At 37.1% G+C, this 17626-nt stretch overlaps 1 protein-coding gene across 2 annotated transcripts; it reads right to left on the bottom strand.

Moving 5' to 3' along the window:
* Nucleotides 1-391: 391 nt before the first annotated feature.
* BIRC3 (baculoviral IAP repeat containing 3) lies at nt 392-17143 on the bottom strand. Of its 2 annotated transcripts, none has more exons than XM_004283358.4 (9): nt 17007-17143; nt 9504-12634; nt 9293-9392; nt 7541-7619; nt 6700-6748; nt 4870-5112; nt 1476-1730; nt 1166-1207; nt 392-1049 (listed from the first exon to the last, which is right to left on the bottom strand). In XM_004283358.4, exons 2-9 carry the CDS (start codon nt 10354-10356, stop codon nt 856-858), a joined length of 1815 nt encoding a protein of 604 aa, XP_004283406.1. In that variant the 5' UTR covers nt 10357-12634; nt 17007-17143; the 3' UTR covers nt 392-855. The 2 variants fall into 2 exon arrangements, with proteins under 2 accessions (XP_004283406.1, XP_033267976.1); XM_033412085.2 differs by lacking the exon at nt 17007-17143 and adding an exon at nt 16130-16220.
* Between the last annotated feature and the right edge of the window lie 483 nt (nt 17144-17626).

Here is a 17626-nt window from a genome sequence, read left to right as displayed (position 1 = left end):
TTATGAGAACAAGCTGTTTGTTCCAAACGCTGCTAACCAGTGTACTTTTCAAGTCCCAGAATTAATACCAAAGTGGTGAGAATAAAACTAGGGGCTTTTCCCAATGGGTAGGGCAGGCATGAGACTTCCTTGAATGAATCAACAGACAAATGAATAAAGAAATTTACTGGGAAGATTATTTGATTTTGACTCAGACATCCTATAAAATCCTATAGATTAAAGCCAGGTGTGGTTGACCCCTGTGCTCTACAAGTATAAATGAAGAAGCATCTTACAGAAAGGGATCTAAACTGTAGTTCAATATTCAAGAGGTCTTAGGGAGGTATGGAAGGAGGCTGGGAGTCAGTAAACTATCCGATTACCATAGAAATGAAGGTATTAAGAACAAGCGTAATTTTGATTGATTTATTAAAATGTTCCTCACAGAATTCTTTACAAAAACATCATGTCCCGAAAAAGTCATTCAACAAACATCAAGACCTTCTGTGTATAGGACATTGATGGAAAAAGCAAGAGAATCCATGTTCCTGATCCTGAATACAACTCCAAAATATTTAAAACTATGAAACTTCAGTTCAAAATCTTAAATTTTACTTCACTTACAATTTCAATAGTGCTGAAATTTTCATTTAGTATTGTGCTTATAGTGCTATTCCTGTTTTTTGTTCACAAAAACAAAAGCCTATCATTCCCATGCTACATAAAATATGTATGTTCATGTTTTAGATATTTATATAAAACAAAATTGTTGTAAATAAATAAGAAATCTTAAAGAAACCAAATCAGTATCAAAGTTAAAATTACAATATATGTAATCCACTAATTCTAAAGTTTAGACAAAGTTTGAGATCTTCTTCATGAAAGAAACGTACGAACTGTACCCTTGATTGTACCTCTACAAATAGGGCATTTTCTTAGAGAAGGGGCACAATCTTTGCAAACTACTAGATGACCGCAAGGAATAAACACTATGGACACTTCTTTGTCCATACACACTTTACATGTTCTTTCTTCTTGTAGTCTCCTCAATTGTTCTTCCATTGGTAAATCTAAGAAGAGAAAAAAAATTTTAATAAAAGGCAATTTGCTGCTTCTCCTCCAATGAAAAGCCAAGAAAATAAAAAACAATGTTTTCTACTGATTTAAATTATTAATACTATTTTACCTGAAACATTTTCTGTGGGAATGTATTTTATGTCTTGTTGCACTAAGGGAGAAAAAGCAAAAGCATTACTATGACAAATAAGGTTAACAATATTTAGTCACAGAATATATATTTTTAAACTAACAGTGTAGACTCTGCCCAAATACTATAGATAATTTTCATAATGTCAAGGCAAGGAAAGCCTTCAATCTTTTTGTACAATTAATAGTTTATAAATTAGGTTGAATTATTTTCAATAATCACAAATCATTAATAAAAGCGTATTTTCAATTGACCTAGGAAGTTCCAAAAGTAATTTTCCAGCACTCACCAAATAAATGCTGGTATAACATGGGGTCAATTTCTTGTAGAGAGTTTTTGAATATGGTGGCTGCAAAATTTCCTTTTACTAAGATAGTATCAATCAGTTCTCTTGCTTGTAAGGATGTCTGTGTTTTTTGTTTAATAACATCACATTCTTGCTCGGTAATCACTCTGGCAGTTAGTAGACTATCCAGGATTGGAAGCGCACAAGTCAAACGTTGAAAAAGTGCCATTCTATTCTTCCGGATTAATGATAGGTCATCTTTATAGAAAGGAACACAAACACAATCATGTTCAAACTCTGCCCACAAACTTCCTTCCACATATACACATATAACTGAATGAAAACAACCATAATTCATAATCAGTTGGCACTGAAGTTGATTGCTAGCTTTGGGGGTACCTGATGCCCTGTGCTTGATAGTAACTCTACTTATAATAAGAACTAACACTGAGCACTGTGGTAGGCACTTTCCATGCATTAACTCATTTCATCTTCACAACAGCCCTTTGAGGTAGGTACTAGTACCCTTATTTAGCAGGTAAGAAAATAGAGGTACAGTGAGGCAAGTAAATTGCTGAAGGACACACAACTAGCAAAAGTCAAACTGAGGCAATTTGGTTTCATAATCTATGCTCTCTACCATTCTGCAATACTGCCAATCCTTTAACCAAATAAAACTTAGAACCAAATAAAATTGAAATTTTAATCCACTCTAGTCAAAGTGGGGAAAGGCAAAATCAAGGGAATTAAAATGATAGAACATTTCTTAAATTATCAGTCACCCATAAAACTTCTTTAAAATTCCATTTTAAGATGAAATTATTAATTAATTATTATTTCCCAAAATTAGACATGATATTGCTATTACCTCAATGTTTTATAGTAAGGGGGGAAAGGCACTAACAGCATTTTGAAAAATAAATCCTACTTGTCAATACCTTCCTGTCCTATAGGATCTCCGTATTCTTCTTCCACGTCTAGATTTTGTATCTAGTGGTAAAATATTTTATATTTGAAACTCTGCAATTTTATTATCTCTTTGGAATATGACTTATGATTCCAAGTTTATTAATTAACTATCATATAGTTTTACCATGATCCATAAAGCTTTTCTATAAAATAAAAAGAGAAGTTGGGCTGTTTAAAGAAGAATTATTTGAGGGGAGATGATCATTAGATTTTAGAAACTCTGACTTTGTCAAATAATAGGACATATAAATAGAACTGTTTAATAAGAAATAAAAAACAGTGCTTAGTCAGAAAGTCCAGGCTCTAGATACACATTTTGAAGAGAATTGAAGCTCTGAGAATAAATGAGAAAAGGATCAGGACCTAGAACAGTGTCTGGCACAAAGTCAATGTTCCACAAATACCTGTTGAACAAATGAACCATCAGGCCTCGGCAACTTAAACAGCAGTAGGAACAAAGAATTAACAGCCAGAGGGATGGAAGAATTAGAACTTAACATATTGTTAAGTAATCTATGGTTAAGAAGTAGTGATATTTTAGGAAATTAAAATATAATTTATACTTGATGTTAAAGTATATTAATTTTTTAATTTTTAATTTTTCTAATTACATTTTACTTAAACTAATGTAAGAAGTTCTCTGAAATTCTTAAGATTTCTAAAATTGGATTGCTAGTAGCTGCAGAAAATAGTCTCACTTCAAAGTCATAGACTGTATTCCGGTTTATAAGAGGTAAAGACTTGAATAAACCTTTGAAGCATATTCTTTTATCCTGGAAAAAAAATCCTAAGTTGCCTCTTTATTTACACATCTGTCAAGAAATCACTCACCTACTGTTCTGGGAAACTATAAAGTAATCAGTAACGTAAACGTTAAGTATTTTCATTGTCATTCAAAAAAATATTTCTTGAGCACAGACTATATACTGCGCTAGGTAGTATGGATATAACAGTGAGCTGAGAAGCTAACGGATATTTTTGACAATGCAAGTTATTGTATACTGTTGACTTGGAGTCAACTCTGGAAACTGTTGATTTTTTTTTTTGGAAGAAAAATAAGTATTTTTCTTTAGACTTTAGACTTCATAGGGTCTATAAACAATTGTGGAAATGGGTGTTCTCTTCTTTGAGCAGTTGTTCACTGATGACCAGTGGTTAAGACTGAGAGGACTACAGGAAGGACATGCAGCCCTATCTTCACTTCACAATGAAAAGGAGAACTTGGCTGGGCAAAGATGAACTTGGACTATGTTGCTGCTGTACTGGTGACATGTAGAACTGAATAATTCACACTTTGGTAAATAGAGGATGCTGTATTACTGTGATCTGATATTTTTGTCTGGGTTGGCCAAGGGTAGATTTTTCCGGGAATGGAGTGAACAATCTCACCGTCAACATCCTGGGAAGGAAGAGGTCCCAGATGGCCTTGGACAAGGATATGGGGCAAACCTTTCTCATTCTGGGCTTTGTGGATATTTGGGGGCCTGAGCTCCGCTTGGGACTTTCCTAGTCATTTGTTAAAACTGGCCAGAGCTACACAGAGATGAATCAGGAGCTGGGCCAAGAGATTCATGAGGACGGGCTTAGGGGCACCAAGAGAGGCCACATACAGTTATAGCTGTCAACTGCCATCTGTGATGTAATGCCCTTCTGTTATCCCTAAATCTCCAGTAAGAGCTTGTTAAAAATTGTAATCTGTTTTCAGTTGTGTTGAAAGGACTCTTGGATCTGGTCCATGCTTTGGAAGGAGTGGCAAAGGAGAGACCAACATTTCTCTTTGTCCAGGCCAGAGTGATGATAGCAGTGGAGCAACCAGATTAGAATGAACATGCTCATCCAGAGGAGGGGATGAGCCTCAACACAGTAGAGGCAACAGGGAGCAGACAAGGCTAGCATGGAAGGGCATGGATAACTTGTCTTGGGAGAATGTGAAACAGTGTCTTAGAGCTCCCCTAAATAACACAGGGACACTCCAAAGGGGAATTCAGTTCTTGTGTGGGCAAATAGGAAATGTAATCATAATTTGTACATTAATTTACAGTCACAGGCTGAGACACACTGTTACACTAATATTAAAATTAATTATTGTTCCTGATCCCACCCCAATTTATAGCAAAGAGGAGTGAGCAACTAGTCTGGGATCAAAAATGTGCCATGAATAATTACACAGTCAATTACCCAGAATAAAAATAGAAATTAAGAAAAAGCAGGAAACTTTTGGTTTCCTGTGAAATGCTTTCACTCAATATATGTACTTATATTTTCAATTTACTAATAAGAAATTCAAATATATTTTAATGTGAAGAAAGTTTTCATAATTCAAATGCAGAACATTGAACTTAAAATCCAATTGCATTGACTATATTTTCAATAACTTATGTGCAGTGACATCCTTATGGAAATGGAGACTGTAAGTAAATATGTGTACCTGATTCTTTTTCCTCAGTTGCTCTTTCTTTCTCCTCTTCCCTCATTTCATCTTCTGCATTAAGTAAATCTAATACAAGATCACTGACAGTTTTGTAATTCTCTCCAGTTGTTAGGATTTTACTCTGAACTGTCTGCTTTATCAGCCTTCTACTAAAGCCCATTTCCAAAGCAGCTTTAACAACAGGTGTATTCATCATGACTGCATCTTCTGAATGGTTTTCTCCAGGTCCAAAATGAATAACTATACGGAATAAAGAATTTAACACATATTGGGATAGTCTGTATATTTTCTAAATTGCGAGTTATTACAATATCAAAAACATAAGGCCCAGAAAATGTGTAGGTACTATTTTGTATTACCTTTCTTAGATTTAAAATAACGATATACATGTTCAGTCACTAAAATAGGAATATGGAATATTGTATTCAGATTCAAAATATGCATTATCTGGCATAAATATGAGTGGGAGAAAGAAACAATGTTGGGATCATCCCCACCAGCACTGAGATTCCTTTTTCCCCATGTTGAATGAACAAATGAGCTTTCTAAATCAAATATGTTTAACATAATTTTGAAAGAGGCCAATTGTAATCACTCATATCTATTACTGCAATGGCCTCCTAAACTATTGCTCCTGTCTAATTCATTCTCAACATTGTAACCAGAATGACTTTTTAAAAACAAAAATCTGAATGTGTCACATTCCTTCTTAAATTCCAACAACGATTCCTTTGCTTTTAGGATAACATTCAACTGTGCCTTACAATATCTTATGCAATCTGGACCCTGTTTACCCCTTCAGCCTCATCTCTTGCCACTTACTCATTCGCCTTCTATCCCAGAAGCCACAAACTGATGGCTCTTGGGTCAAATTCTGCCTACAGTGCTGACCACTCTTAAGCTAGCCTGCTTCATTCATTTACCTGTTTGCAAATCCTACTTCTAGCGATACAGAATTTTGTTCAGTTCTTCAAGTGTTCCTGTTCTCTTTTGTTACTTAAATCTTTCATGTGCTGTTCTCTCTGCCAAGAATATTCTTTTCCTCCCGTTGTTATTTGGTTAACTACTATTCTTCCCTTTGATTCTGTGCTAAGACAAATACTTCCTCTGGAAAGCCTTTTCTGATCTTCCAAGTCTGGGCTAATTGTCCCGCATGTGCTCTCAGAGAACACTTTACTTTCCACACTGTTCTCCTATGTGTGTATTTGCCTGTATTCCTTAGACCACTAGCTCATGAGAGCAGGTGTTATGTTTATCCTGTTGTCTATTCTTTCCCCAGAATAGCAGAAGCACAACAAATATTTATTGAACTGAATTTAACACTAGATAAGGGAGAAGAGCTTGTTCAAATATTGGCTCTATCACCTTTCAAGTTTAAGGTGGTGGACAAGTCACTTAACCTCTCTGAGCCTCTGAGTACCTATTGAAAAATGAGAATATTATTTTCTGCTCTCTCCATTTCATAGAAAGAATATGTATGCAATCTAATGTCATAGTGCACCTGTTCCCACACTGGTCTGAGAACAAGGGTTAGGCTGGATGTCTGAAGCTTGTTAAAACTATAGATGCTCAAGCCCCACCTTCAGATACTATGATTCAATTCAGTAGGGTTAAAGTGGAGACTAGAAATCTGTAATATTTTTTAGAGCTCCTCAGGCAATTATGAGATGCACTAAAATTTGAAAAATACCAATAATGTATTTGAAAATTCACTGTAAATTATAACTCATAATATAAATGTATATTATTATAATTATCAACTTTCAATCTTAACAGTATCAAATGGTTCTAACATTTAAATGCAGTAATTATTATTAGTATACATACTTGGTGACTCTGCATTTTCATCTTCTGGATTGTCTGAAGTAGATAACAGCTAAAAAAATGTATATAAATTAAAATGTAAATCTTATCTTGTTCATTGCAATAAAAATTAATCAAGAGACCTAATTTATTCAATTTATTGCAAACTAACTTGTTTACTGGCAACATAATTTTTTATGTCAAAAGCAAAATTTCATTTACATTCAACAGGAATTCTGTAGGCCATAAACTAATAGAGTTTCTTCGTGTGTACGTGTGTATGTGTGTATTAACAAATAAAATCCATTTTCGTTAAGGCAGGAAAAGGGCTACACCTTTTCAGTGACCTGTAAGACAATCACTGTTTGCCTATCATCCCAAAGATCTTCCATTTTCTGGGTGTTCCTTTGGGATAAGCTGGACCCTTTATTTCCATTGACTGTGGCTAGGAAGTGTTTGACCCTCAAACTATTCTCTAAGTTCTTACTTGCTTTTCTGGGAAGATTAGAAAGAGCAATACAATTATCTTCCTCAAATCCTTTTAAGAAAAATTTATATAGTAAAATTATTAAATGCTACTATCCAGTCAATTTTTTCCTCAAATAATTTAATTTATTGCAACTTTGTTGGAGAAATACTCAGAAACATAACTTAAATATTATTTTTCAGAAGGTTTCTAATTATGGATCTGCTGTTATCCAAAGAATAGCACTCTCTAAGATCATGCTGGGTGTTGAAAAAAGAAAATGTATTTTTAAATTGACTTGTCTTTTCACTAAAATACTACTCTCTGTAATTATCAGAAAATAATTTATCAGAAAATTAATTTAATGAATGATTTAAAAAACAAAAAAACTGTCCCTACCTGTTCAAGTAGATGAGGGTAACTGGCTTGAACTCGACTGATGAATTCTTGTCCTTTAATTCGTATCAAGTACTCACACCTAAAATGTAAGGAAAATTAAATCTGGGGGGTTATTTTAATCTGGTCATTTGTAGACTGCTAAATCTTTCAAGTGAACATAAACATAATTATAACCACTTGACTATTCATTTAGCATATAGGAAGTGATAAGAGATACTGCACTCAAAGGCAAGATGATATAAGCAAGAGGAAGGCTGTAACTGGTACCCGGCCAAGGCTGATGTGGATAAGGATTGTGAGGCTCTCAGTCTACTGAGATAAGTAAGGCTGTCTCCACCCCAAGGTTCTTGCTGCTCTCTTCAACTATTCTAAGATTCCTAAAAACATTCTGAACATTCATGAGCCAAGGAGACAGGTAGAAAGTTCCCTAATAAATGATACTGTTCATACATAAGCTTTGTATGTTTAAAAGCTGAAAATATACATAGAAAGAATGAGGAAGCTTAACACATTTTCTAAGAAGTCAGACATTCACAAGTTTGGTAGTTTCTAGATACTATATATCCATGGTCAAATTTAAGTACAAAATGAATTCATGACACTACCAAAGCAAATTTACTGTTCTTTTTATATATTCACAAAATTACCACAATAGAAAGCTAGCAGCACTTTTTAAAAATGTCTATGTAAGGTGTTCTTTTTAATCTTCATAATTTTTGAAATTTGAAATATTTGGGGAGTACAAAGTTGCTATAAATGAAGACATAGTATCATATAAAAAATTATATAATGCAAATGTTAGGATACTAAGTTTAGTAATCAACACTAAAAATACTAAAAGTGTTGACCATGAAAAATTATAGGCTACCTGATTTTAGTAAAAAAGGGAGAGTGTAAACAAGTATAGAATAATCAAAAGTGTAAGACATGACAACAAAATGCTATGTAGTGATCAAAACAGATGAGATGGGTCTATATTTACTCTGATGACCCTACTTAATATTGTAACCAGTCTGGTGCCTCTGATCTCCCTTACCCAAGCTCCCTTTTTTCTTTTTATCCATAGCACTTATTATCTTCCAACATGCTATATAACTTATTTATTAAGTTTTTATTCATTGTCTGTCCTCTCCTGCTGTAAGTCTAGCATATGAGACCAGGAGTCTTGGTTTTGTTCAACTGAGTATATTAAGCATCTACAATAGTGCTTGATAATAGGTAATCAGTTAATATTATTGAGTGTTGAATAAATGGAAATATGTTCAAAACATGTTGACTGAAAAAAGTTTCAAAACAGTAAATATATCTAATTCATGTAAAATTGTATACATTTATGTATATATGTACATATGCATAAAGAGATGTCTCTGGAGGGATGTTCACTAAAATGGTGACTGTGGTCAACTTTAGGTGGTGAGGTTTCTGGACATTTAAATTTTTTTTTGTCTCTGTACTTTCCTACTTTCCTACAATGTGTAACTTTGGTTTTATAATGAGCATATGTTATTTTAATATACATGTATATATATTAATTACACACACAAAGAAACCCTAAATTATTTCCTCTTTATCTTAACTTTCCATCGAAACCTTTTAAGTAATTATTTTTCTACGTAATCCCTCCTAAATTTATTCATAAATGTATTTTTGAAACAAAGACAGAATAAAGCAACAGTTGATTGTAAGGTAAACACATATAACTCCTCTCACAATAATCACACACATTTGCAAAGAAAATTTCACAATAATTACCTTGGAAACCACTTGGCATGTTCCACCCATGGATCATCTCCAGATTCCCAACACCTCAGCCCACCATCACAGCAAAAGCATTTCACATCATCACTGTGACCTAAAATTAATTTTGGACCAAAACTTATGAATACATATAATTTGACCACTAAAATGTATGAGATAACACATGTTGAATATTTGTTTTTTATTATCAGATTAAGTTTCTTACCCATATAATAAAAACCTGCACTTGCAAGCTGCTCAGGATGAACTGGAACACTAGAGGGCCAGTTACAGAATGTTTTGAAGCGGGCTGCATATGTCTGCATGCTCAGATTAGAAACAGTGTATCTTGAAGTGCCTTGAAGCTGACTTCCTAAAAATGGGCAGTTGGGGAAATGTCTCAGGTGTTCTGACATAGCATCATCCTTTGGTTCCCAGTTGCTCAATTTTCCACCACAGGCAAAGCAGGCCACTCTATCTCCAGGTCCTATGTAGTAAAAGCCTGCTTTTGCCAGATCCGTTGGTGACAGAAAAGTCAATGGCCACATCTGGAAAGTAAGTAATCTGGCTTTTTCGGTATTCATTGCACAACGGTAGGGACTTATCCTCAAGGCAGAAAAATCTTGATTTGGTCCAGAGTTTAAAAGATTTGATGGAAAGCTTGAATAAGAGCCACTGAAACAGCCACTGTTTTCCAAACTTGGAAGTAATGAGTGTGTGGAATTTGTTACTGAAGAAGGAAAAGTAGGCTGAGAAGTGGCTCCCGAGATGTTAACTGAATTTAGATTCTGAACAAAGCTACAGCTAGGATACAACTTTTTATGCTTTTCAATAGGATTATCTCCTTGTTTCCAGTTATCCAGCATCAGTCCGCAACAGAAGCATTTGACCTTGTCATTCACACCAGTATAATAAAAACCAGCACGAGCAAGACTCCTTTCTGAGACAGGAACACCGGCGGGGAAAGCCGAATAGGTAGACATTCGGTACAGCTCACACGAAAAGTCATACTTCAATTCAAATATGTTGGCACTTTTCATCAAATTTGATAAGAATACGCTATTTTCTACTATGTTCATAATGAAATGGATGGGGAGGAAAAGGGACTAGCCTTTCTCTGGGGAGGTAGTTTTGTGCATGGGTTTTGATTTTTATTAATTTTAGTACTAGACTGAACACTTAGAACAGGAAATCTTTCATTCTTTTTTCTTCTATGCATTTAGGGTTATAGCATGGCAAGATTCTAAATCCTATATTGATACAGTTTAAGGGCCAATTATGTACCTGCACCTCTGTATACTCTTGCATATAATGTAAACATGATGCTACACAGTACCTTGTGATGAAAATTAAAACCCTTCATAAAAGTGTAGAGTGCTTTAGGTCATCAAGATGCCATTTAGTGTCAGATATCTCCACAGGTAGGTCACCCTCTCCACTAGTATGCTTCAGTGACATCCAGTCAGCCTGAAGATAAAATGTCTCACATAGCTAGTTTTGGCAGAAAGCTATGCTGTGTAAGCGTTCTATACACACAAAAATATTCAAAGTATGTTTATTTTGTTTTTAAATTGTGAAATTTTGTAGCCAGAAGAAAAAAAAAGCATAAGACCTACCTCGAAAGAGGAAAAGAATGGACTATCATATTTCACTGCTTCTAAGATGCATGTTTTAATATCTCTGCTATGGAGAGGTATCTTATAATTAATGAATGGCATGTCACATTTTAATTAACAGCATTTTTATTTCTTAGAGGTACATAAAATAATGGTGTGCTTTACAAATGATGACATCTTAGATTCAATGAAATACAGTCTATCCAAAATCTTGCTCAAATTAATTTTTCTTCCTACAACCATTTTATTAGGGAGAACAAAACAATTCAAAATTTTCTTCCAAATAAAGAGCTTAAGTAATAACAGAATTGGTTCCTACATCTCAAGACCTGGTTTCAAGATTTATTAAATAATAATTACTTCCCATAGATAGGTACCTGATTGCTTAGTCATAGCAATACCACTAGATCTTAGCAAATTAAACATTGCATTTCAAATAAATTATCAGAGATGAATATATTTGCTCACTTGGTCTTTTAGACTCAGCTTCATGCTGTTGAGAACCAAAATCAAATCTCCTGATAATGGATTTACTTTTAAAAACAGTCAACAGTCAGAGTGCTGAGTCTGCAAGCTAAGATAAATAATCAAAAAAAAAAAGATGGATAAAAAAATCTGGCTTTGGTCAGAAATTATTTCACAGATAGCATACCTTGAACCAGAATTTATTATGACAAAAATAAATTTATTTTGTCACAATCTACTTCTTTTGAACAGCAGAGATCTCAAAATTCAGAATTTCTCAATTATAAGTAGCTATTAGTCAGTAGGTTCTGTGTCAATAATGTCAGTAATAACCAATAAACAAGTCAACATGGTTTTTTTTTCTAGAAGTGTTTTGCAAGCATGCTTCCTGGGTCCCACATATGTTGGGGCTTTTTACTGCAGACTTCAATGCTTTATTTCCAGGTGGGAGAAGAAATATATCTAAATACTAGTGATAATTGCCCTCAGAGGTGAATTATTATGTCTGACTTCAGTATTCCTTTCATTCTTGGTATTACTACTGTCTCTGTGTGAATTTTCTTTTGGAATAAGTTTGTTCATTTACCAAAATGTAACCATCCAGTCATCATTCTCATTCTAATTTTTCTCAGAAATAACAGCCCATTTGAACAAACTAAAGTTTTGACTTTCAAAATATCAACAGTCTTACAAATGGTTAATTTCTTTACCAATCATCACGTTTATCTTTCATACTTGCTCTAAATTTGTTGCACCTATCAAAAAGTTTTATTCTTGACATTTCTTTGTCATTGCAGAAATCTTTTAACATGCCAAAGATTTTATATGCATGTTTCTCTAATTTAGCAGAGGGTTGAATATTAACTCTTTGTTCTAGATAACTGTCACTCATTTTAAAATCTTTACCAAACACAGGTACTTTTTTCTATTCTACACAGCAGCCAGTGGGAGACTGCCTGGCCAACTTTGAGAAAAGTAGTTCAACAATATGTCCCAGCTACAATCATTTCTTTATATCCACAAATCAATATCAGAATCAAACTTATTATTACTTTATAGTTATACCTCTTATAATCAAATCATATTTTTAAAATTAACATTCTTTCGATACCAAAAACTCCTGTTAACTACTTTGTTTATTCATGCACAAAACTACCTCCCGGAGATTAGACTAAGTCCCTTTTAAGAGTTTTAGGCCTCCATTTTGAGATGTTTTGATTTATAGAAAAAACTGGAATAAACCTAGAAGTAGAACAGTTCGTCTCTTTTGTAAAACCTGTTAAAAAAAAAAAAAGACAATATTAAAAGTCAAATAATTCATAGATGTAACACCATGATCTCTTTTTAAACATTTTTTCCAAAGCAGAGCACTAGTATTTACTGAATGTCTGTGACATACAAGGTGCTGTATTAGGTACTGCAGAGGCCAAGAAATCCCAGATGAAAACCAGAAGGCTCAAATTGGTGGCCAGCAGAGGTATTATGTTTGGCTTGCACAGAATTGGACTCCAGCATTTCACTAATTCTTTTAACCTTTTATTTTGCAATTAATTTATACATAGAGAAAACATAAAAATAAGAGTTCTCACATATCCTGCATTTACATATCCTCGTATAACCATAGAAACCAGGAAAGTAACACTGATACAATGCTGTTAATCTATATGCCTTATTTGAATTTCACCAGTTTTCCAAGTAAGATTTTTCTTAGAAAAATACCACAGTATGTTTAAATGTTTTAGTTAATTACCAACATTTTTTAAAAGTAAGAGATATCTGGGCTTCCCTGGTGGCTCAGTGGTTAAGAATCCGCCTGTCAATGCAGGGGACACGGGTTTGAGCCCTGGTCCAGGAAGGTCCCACATGCCGTGGAGCAACTAAGCCTGTGCGCCACAACTACTGAGCCTGTGCTCTAGAGCTCGCGAGCCACAACTACTGAGCCCATGTGCCACAACTACTGAAGCCCGCGCGCCTAGAGCCCGTGATCCGCAACAAGAGAAGTAACTGCAAGGAGAAGCCCGCGCACTGCAACAAAGAGTAGCTCCCGCTCGCCGGAACTACAGAAAGCCCCCGCGCAGCAACAAAGACCCAATGTGGCCAAAAATAAATTAAAATAAAATAAATAAAAAATTTTTAAAGGGATTTCTGTAAAAAAAAAGTAATAAAATAAAAGTAAGATTTCTGGACTTCCCTAGTGGTCCAGTGGTTAAGACTCCGTGCTTCTACTGCAGGGGACGCGGGTTCAATCCCCGGACAGTGAACTAAGATCCCACATGCCACACATGGAGGGGCCAAAAAAAAAAAAAAGTAAGAAATTTCCCAGGACATTCTAGATCCCAACCTTATCCTGAAAAATCAGAAGACCTGGCTACACTGGGCATTTATTCCTGCATGGCAAGAATCAGCTAGTGCCGAGCAGCGGCTGCACCCTTTAGGGAAGGCACACGCTCTCCCCTTTGGCACTCTGATACGGAGACTGTCAGTTGCTTTTTGTCACTGAGCTGGCACTGTTGTTTTTCTCACAGTAGAATTATGAAGAAAGTGGAATTGTTCTAATACCTGTGTCTATCAAAAGTAACAAAAATGAAAGGTAGACAAAGAGGGACATTTTTTGAGAAAAATGAGAGTAACATATTTCTTTGTGGAAAGGAAGACTATTCCTACATGTTAAATATGTAAGCAAAGTGTGCTTTTGTTTAAAAAAGACACCCCTAGTTTTGTTCATTTATATCACCTGCCTGGCCCCTATGCAGTTAAGATTTCAAACCCCTTACACAGATCTTGCCCTAAAGAAGCTTTGATGTGGAAACAAGGCATGTCTGTGGACATTTAGGCAACAGTTATACAATAAGTATACAAAAATATACCAAGATGCCAACCCTGGATCCATTCAACCTCTGTCCTATCCATTTCCAACACCTAGAATTCTTTTTACATCTTTATTGGGGTATAATTGCTTTACAATGGTGTGTTAGTTTCTGCTTTATAACAAAGTGAATCAGTTATACATATACCTATGCTCCCATATGTCTTCCCTCTTGCGTCTCCCTCCCTCCCACCCTCCCTATCCCACCCCTCCAGGCTGTCACAAAGCACTGAGCCAATATCCCTGTGCCATGCGGCTGCTTCCCACTAGCTATCTACCTTACGTTTGTTAGTGTGTATATGTCCATGACTCTCTCTCCCCCTGTCACAGCTCACCCTTCCCCCTCCCCATATCCTCAAGTCCGTTCTCCAGTAGGTCTGCATCTTTATTCCTGTCTTACCCCTAGGTTCTTCATGACATTTTTTTTCTTAAATTCCATATATATGCAACACCTAGAATTCTAAATGCTGCTGGGGAAGATCTACAACCTTGTAGACAGAAACCAGCATGACGTCAGGCTTCACCTTGGCTGGCCCTTCACTATCTCTCATCAATTCTTCTTAAGCCTAGCCCACTGGCCTATGCAACTCTTCTAAACCTTCAATACCTTCCTCAAATTTCTCCTCCACAACTCCCCATCTCACTTTCAGTAGATTGTTTTGACTTCGATTTCTCAAAGAGACATCATTGAGTAGTAATCCTTTCACATTCTCAAATCCATGCCCTTTTTGCTCACAACCCACTTACTGCCTCACTTAAAAGAATCCCATCCTCCCCCACTGGCCTCAGAAACCTTGCTCTTAACCCCATCCTCCTCATTTCTTCTACTCTCTCTACTGGGTCTTTTCCTTCAATATAACAAGCATGCTTAATTCTGTCTCAGCTTTCAAATGAAAACAAAACCAAAAAACCCTCTTTCAACCCTACTTTTCACTCTAGCAACTACCCTGTATCTCACCTTCGCTTCACAGCCAAATGAAATGAACAACTGTCTATGGTGAAGGTCTCCCAATACAACTGGCTTTAGCCGGCACCACTTAAAACCACTCTCTTTTTCTTTTATTTATTTGAAGTATAGTTGATTTACAATGTGTTAGCTTCAGGTGTACAGCACAATGATTCAATTTTTTATATATATATATATATATATATATATATATTCTTTTTCAGATTCTTTTCCCTTATAGGTTATTACAAAATAGTGAGTATAGTTCCTATGCTGCACAGTAGGTCCTTGTTGGTTATCTATTTTATATATAGTAGTGTGTATATGTCAATCCCATCCTCCTAATTTATCCATCCCCCGCCCTTCCCTTTGGTAACCACGTTTGTTTTCTGTGTCTGTGGAAAACCACTCTCAGTATGAGTAACACCAATCTTTTCTTTCCCAAAACCAGTGGAATTTTTCACACCTGACACTGGGGTCCACTTCCTCTATGAAATATTCTAGTCCCTTGGCTTCTGATACCACTCTCTTGGGATTCCTCTTTCCTTTCTTGTGGCTCCTTCTCAGATTGGCTCAAGTCCCCAACCTCATCACTTCCTACTCCATCATTTCCAGTGGGCAACCTCCCTGATGCCAGCGATGTTGGGTGTGTCTATCCTCTTGGGCACTTAGCACATCCATGTCTCAGACACTGGAGTTTAAGTGTGCCTTTTCTCTCTGCCTCCCCCTAGTCTGTGAGTTCCTTCACAGCATAACTGTTTCAGCTCTGTACCAGCCCTCCCACTCCCACCATCCATTCAGCCTGGCATATATTGTAGACACTTAAGACTTTTTGCTGAGAAGTGAATTTCACTAACTTGACTGAGCCCCCCAGGACCACAGCACCCTCATTTGCATGGTATTAAGGATATCAATTTTACATTAATGACTACAAAGTCTGCTCAGTGATGGTTTAATACCAGGCTTTGGAGTCAGACATCTCGAGTTTCCAATATCATTCAGTCTCCGCATACCAGGGGTGTGATCCTGGGCAAGTGCTTCTTAGGACTGTGAGAATTAAACCTGAAAACACATGTAAAGTCTTCTAAGGGAGTCGTTGAATACAGTGGATATTAGAAACACCTAATGTTAGCAACAAATAATGGCAAACAAAGTTAACATTACTGTTAGTTTAGGATCGGGTAAATACCTCCGGCACTTTACTAACTAGATTAAGAGCACTACAGGGTTTCCATGCTGATCACCAGGAAAACCACCAAAAATCTGCTTTTTCTGCCACCACTTGGGAACACTCCTCCGTCTGTCCATTAAAAAAAGATTTTACTGAGTCCTTTCTATGCCCAAGCTCTGCTTTAGGCTCTGTGCTGAAGCTCATCTGGCACCGTCTAAGGCCCGGTGATATCTCTTGGCAATCGAGTTAAACAAACTGTCAAAGCTTCCCCATTCCACTGACTCACTGCAAAAGGAAAACAGGAACTGCACACCCGGCAGGAAGGCGGACGGAAAGTGAGTGTCAGCGAGGCAGCGCCGGACCCGGAGGCCCCACGGGCTGGAGGGCAAGTCTGGGCGGCGGCGAAGACCGGCCGGACCAGCACGGCCGCGCCGGGAAGGGCCGCCCGGGCTCCCACTCTCTTGCCGTCCCTGGTCGGCTCGAGAGCCGGCCTGGAGCCGACCTCTGAGCCCTGCAGCAGGTCTGATTACCGTGCGCCCCTAGACGGGCGGCAGCCGTGGCCCCCGCCCGCGCGGGACGCAGTGCGGAGACGTTGGGGGTCGCGCGCACACGGACACGCGCACAGACACAAACGGTCGCGCGCACGCGCACGCTCGCTCACTCACCTCAGCTCTACCGGCCGGCCTGCCGACCCCGGCAGGTGCGCGGCAGTCGGGTTGTGCCGGCCGAGTCTTGGCGGGTGACAGCCGTCGGCCCGCTGTTCGGTGCGGGTTGGAGTCTCACGCTGCCTTTTAAACGTCTCCCCCCACCCCCGCTCCTCCCCTTCCCCACCCCCACCCCACTCCATTTGTCCCGCACTCCTCCCAGCGGTTTGCTTGTTCGCTGGTGCTTTCCTCTTAAGATTTAGGGGAACTCCAGCGGTAATAACCACACACACTTCCCCTTAATCAGTGGCCTGGCAGACCCACTCGGGGATTTCCATGACCCGAAAAGCGTGACTGTTTCTTAACCGGGGCGTATCGGCGTGGCATTTACTGAAATACCTTTGCTTCTTTGTTCGTGGGTCAGAGGAAATCTTGATAATCTGTAAGGGGGAAGATGAGCATTGGTCAGCCTGACTGGAAAAGGTCCATCTCCCACATAATAAAAAAAAAACCGCAAAACTTTATGAACTCTTTCTGATAAGTTTTACTTTTTGTTCTAATTCTGTTATAATTGTAAAGCATGAACGGAAATGTAGGGGTTTGTAAAAAAAAAATCACAAGATTCTCCTTTTCAGTTTATT

This window comes from Orcinus orca, chromosome 8, assembly GCF_937001465.1.
Source record: "Orcinus orca chromosome 8, mOrcOrc1.1, whole genome shotgun sequence".
In the NCBI taxonomy this organism is placed as follows: domain Eukaryota; kingdom Metazoa; phylum Chordata; class Mammalia; order Artiodactyla; family Delphinidae; genus Orcinus; species Orcinus orca.
The sequence above is the reverse complement of the archived record's forward strand: the minus strand, read 5'-3'. Positions and strand labels throughout refer to the sequence as shown.

Coding starts and splice junctions, on each gene's coding strand:
- BIRC3 (XM_004283358.4), bottom strand. CDS start 10,356: ATGAACATAGTAGAAAATAGCGTATTCTTATCAAATTTGATGAAAAGT. Junction 5,113..6,699: donor TGAAAATGCAGAGTCACCAA/GTATGTATACTA, acceptor TATTCCGTATAG/TTATTCATTTTGGACCTGGA. Junction 1,208..1,475: donor GTTATACCAGCATTTATTTG/GTGAGTGCTGGA, acceptor TTTCTCCCTTAG/TGCAACAAGACATAAAATAC.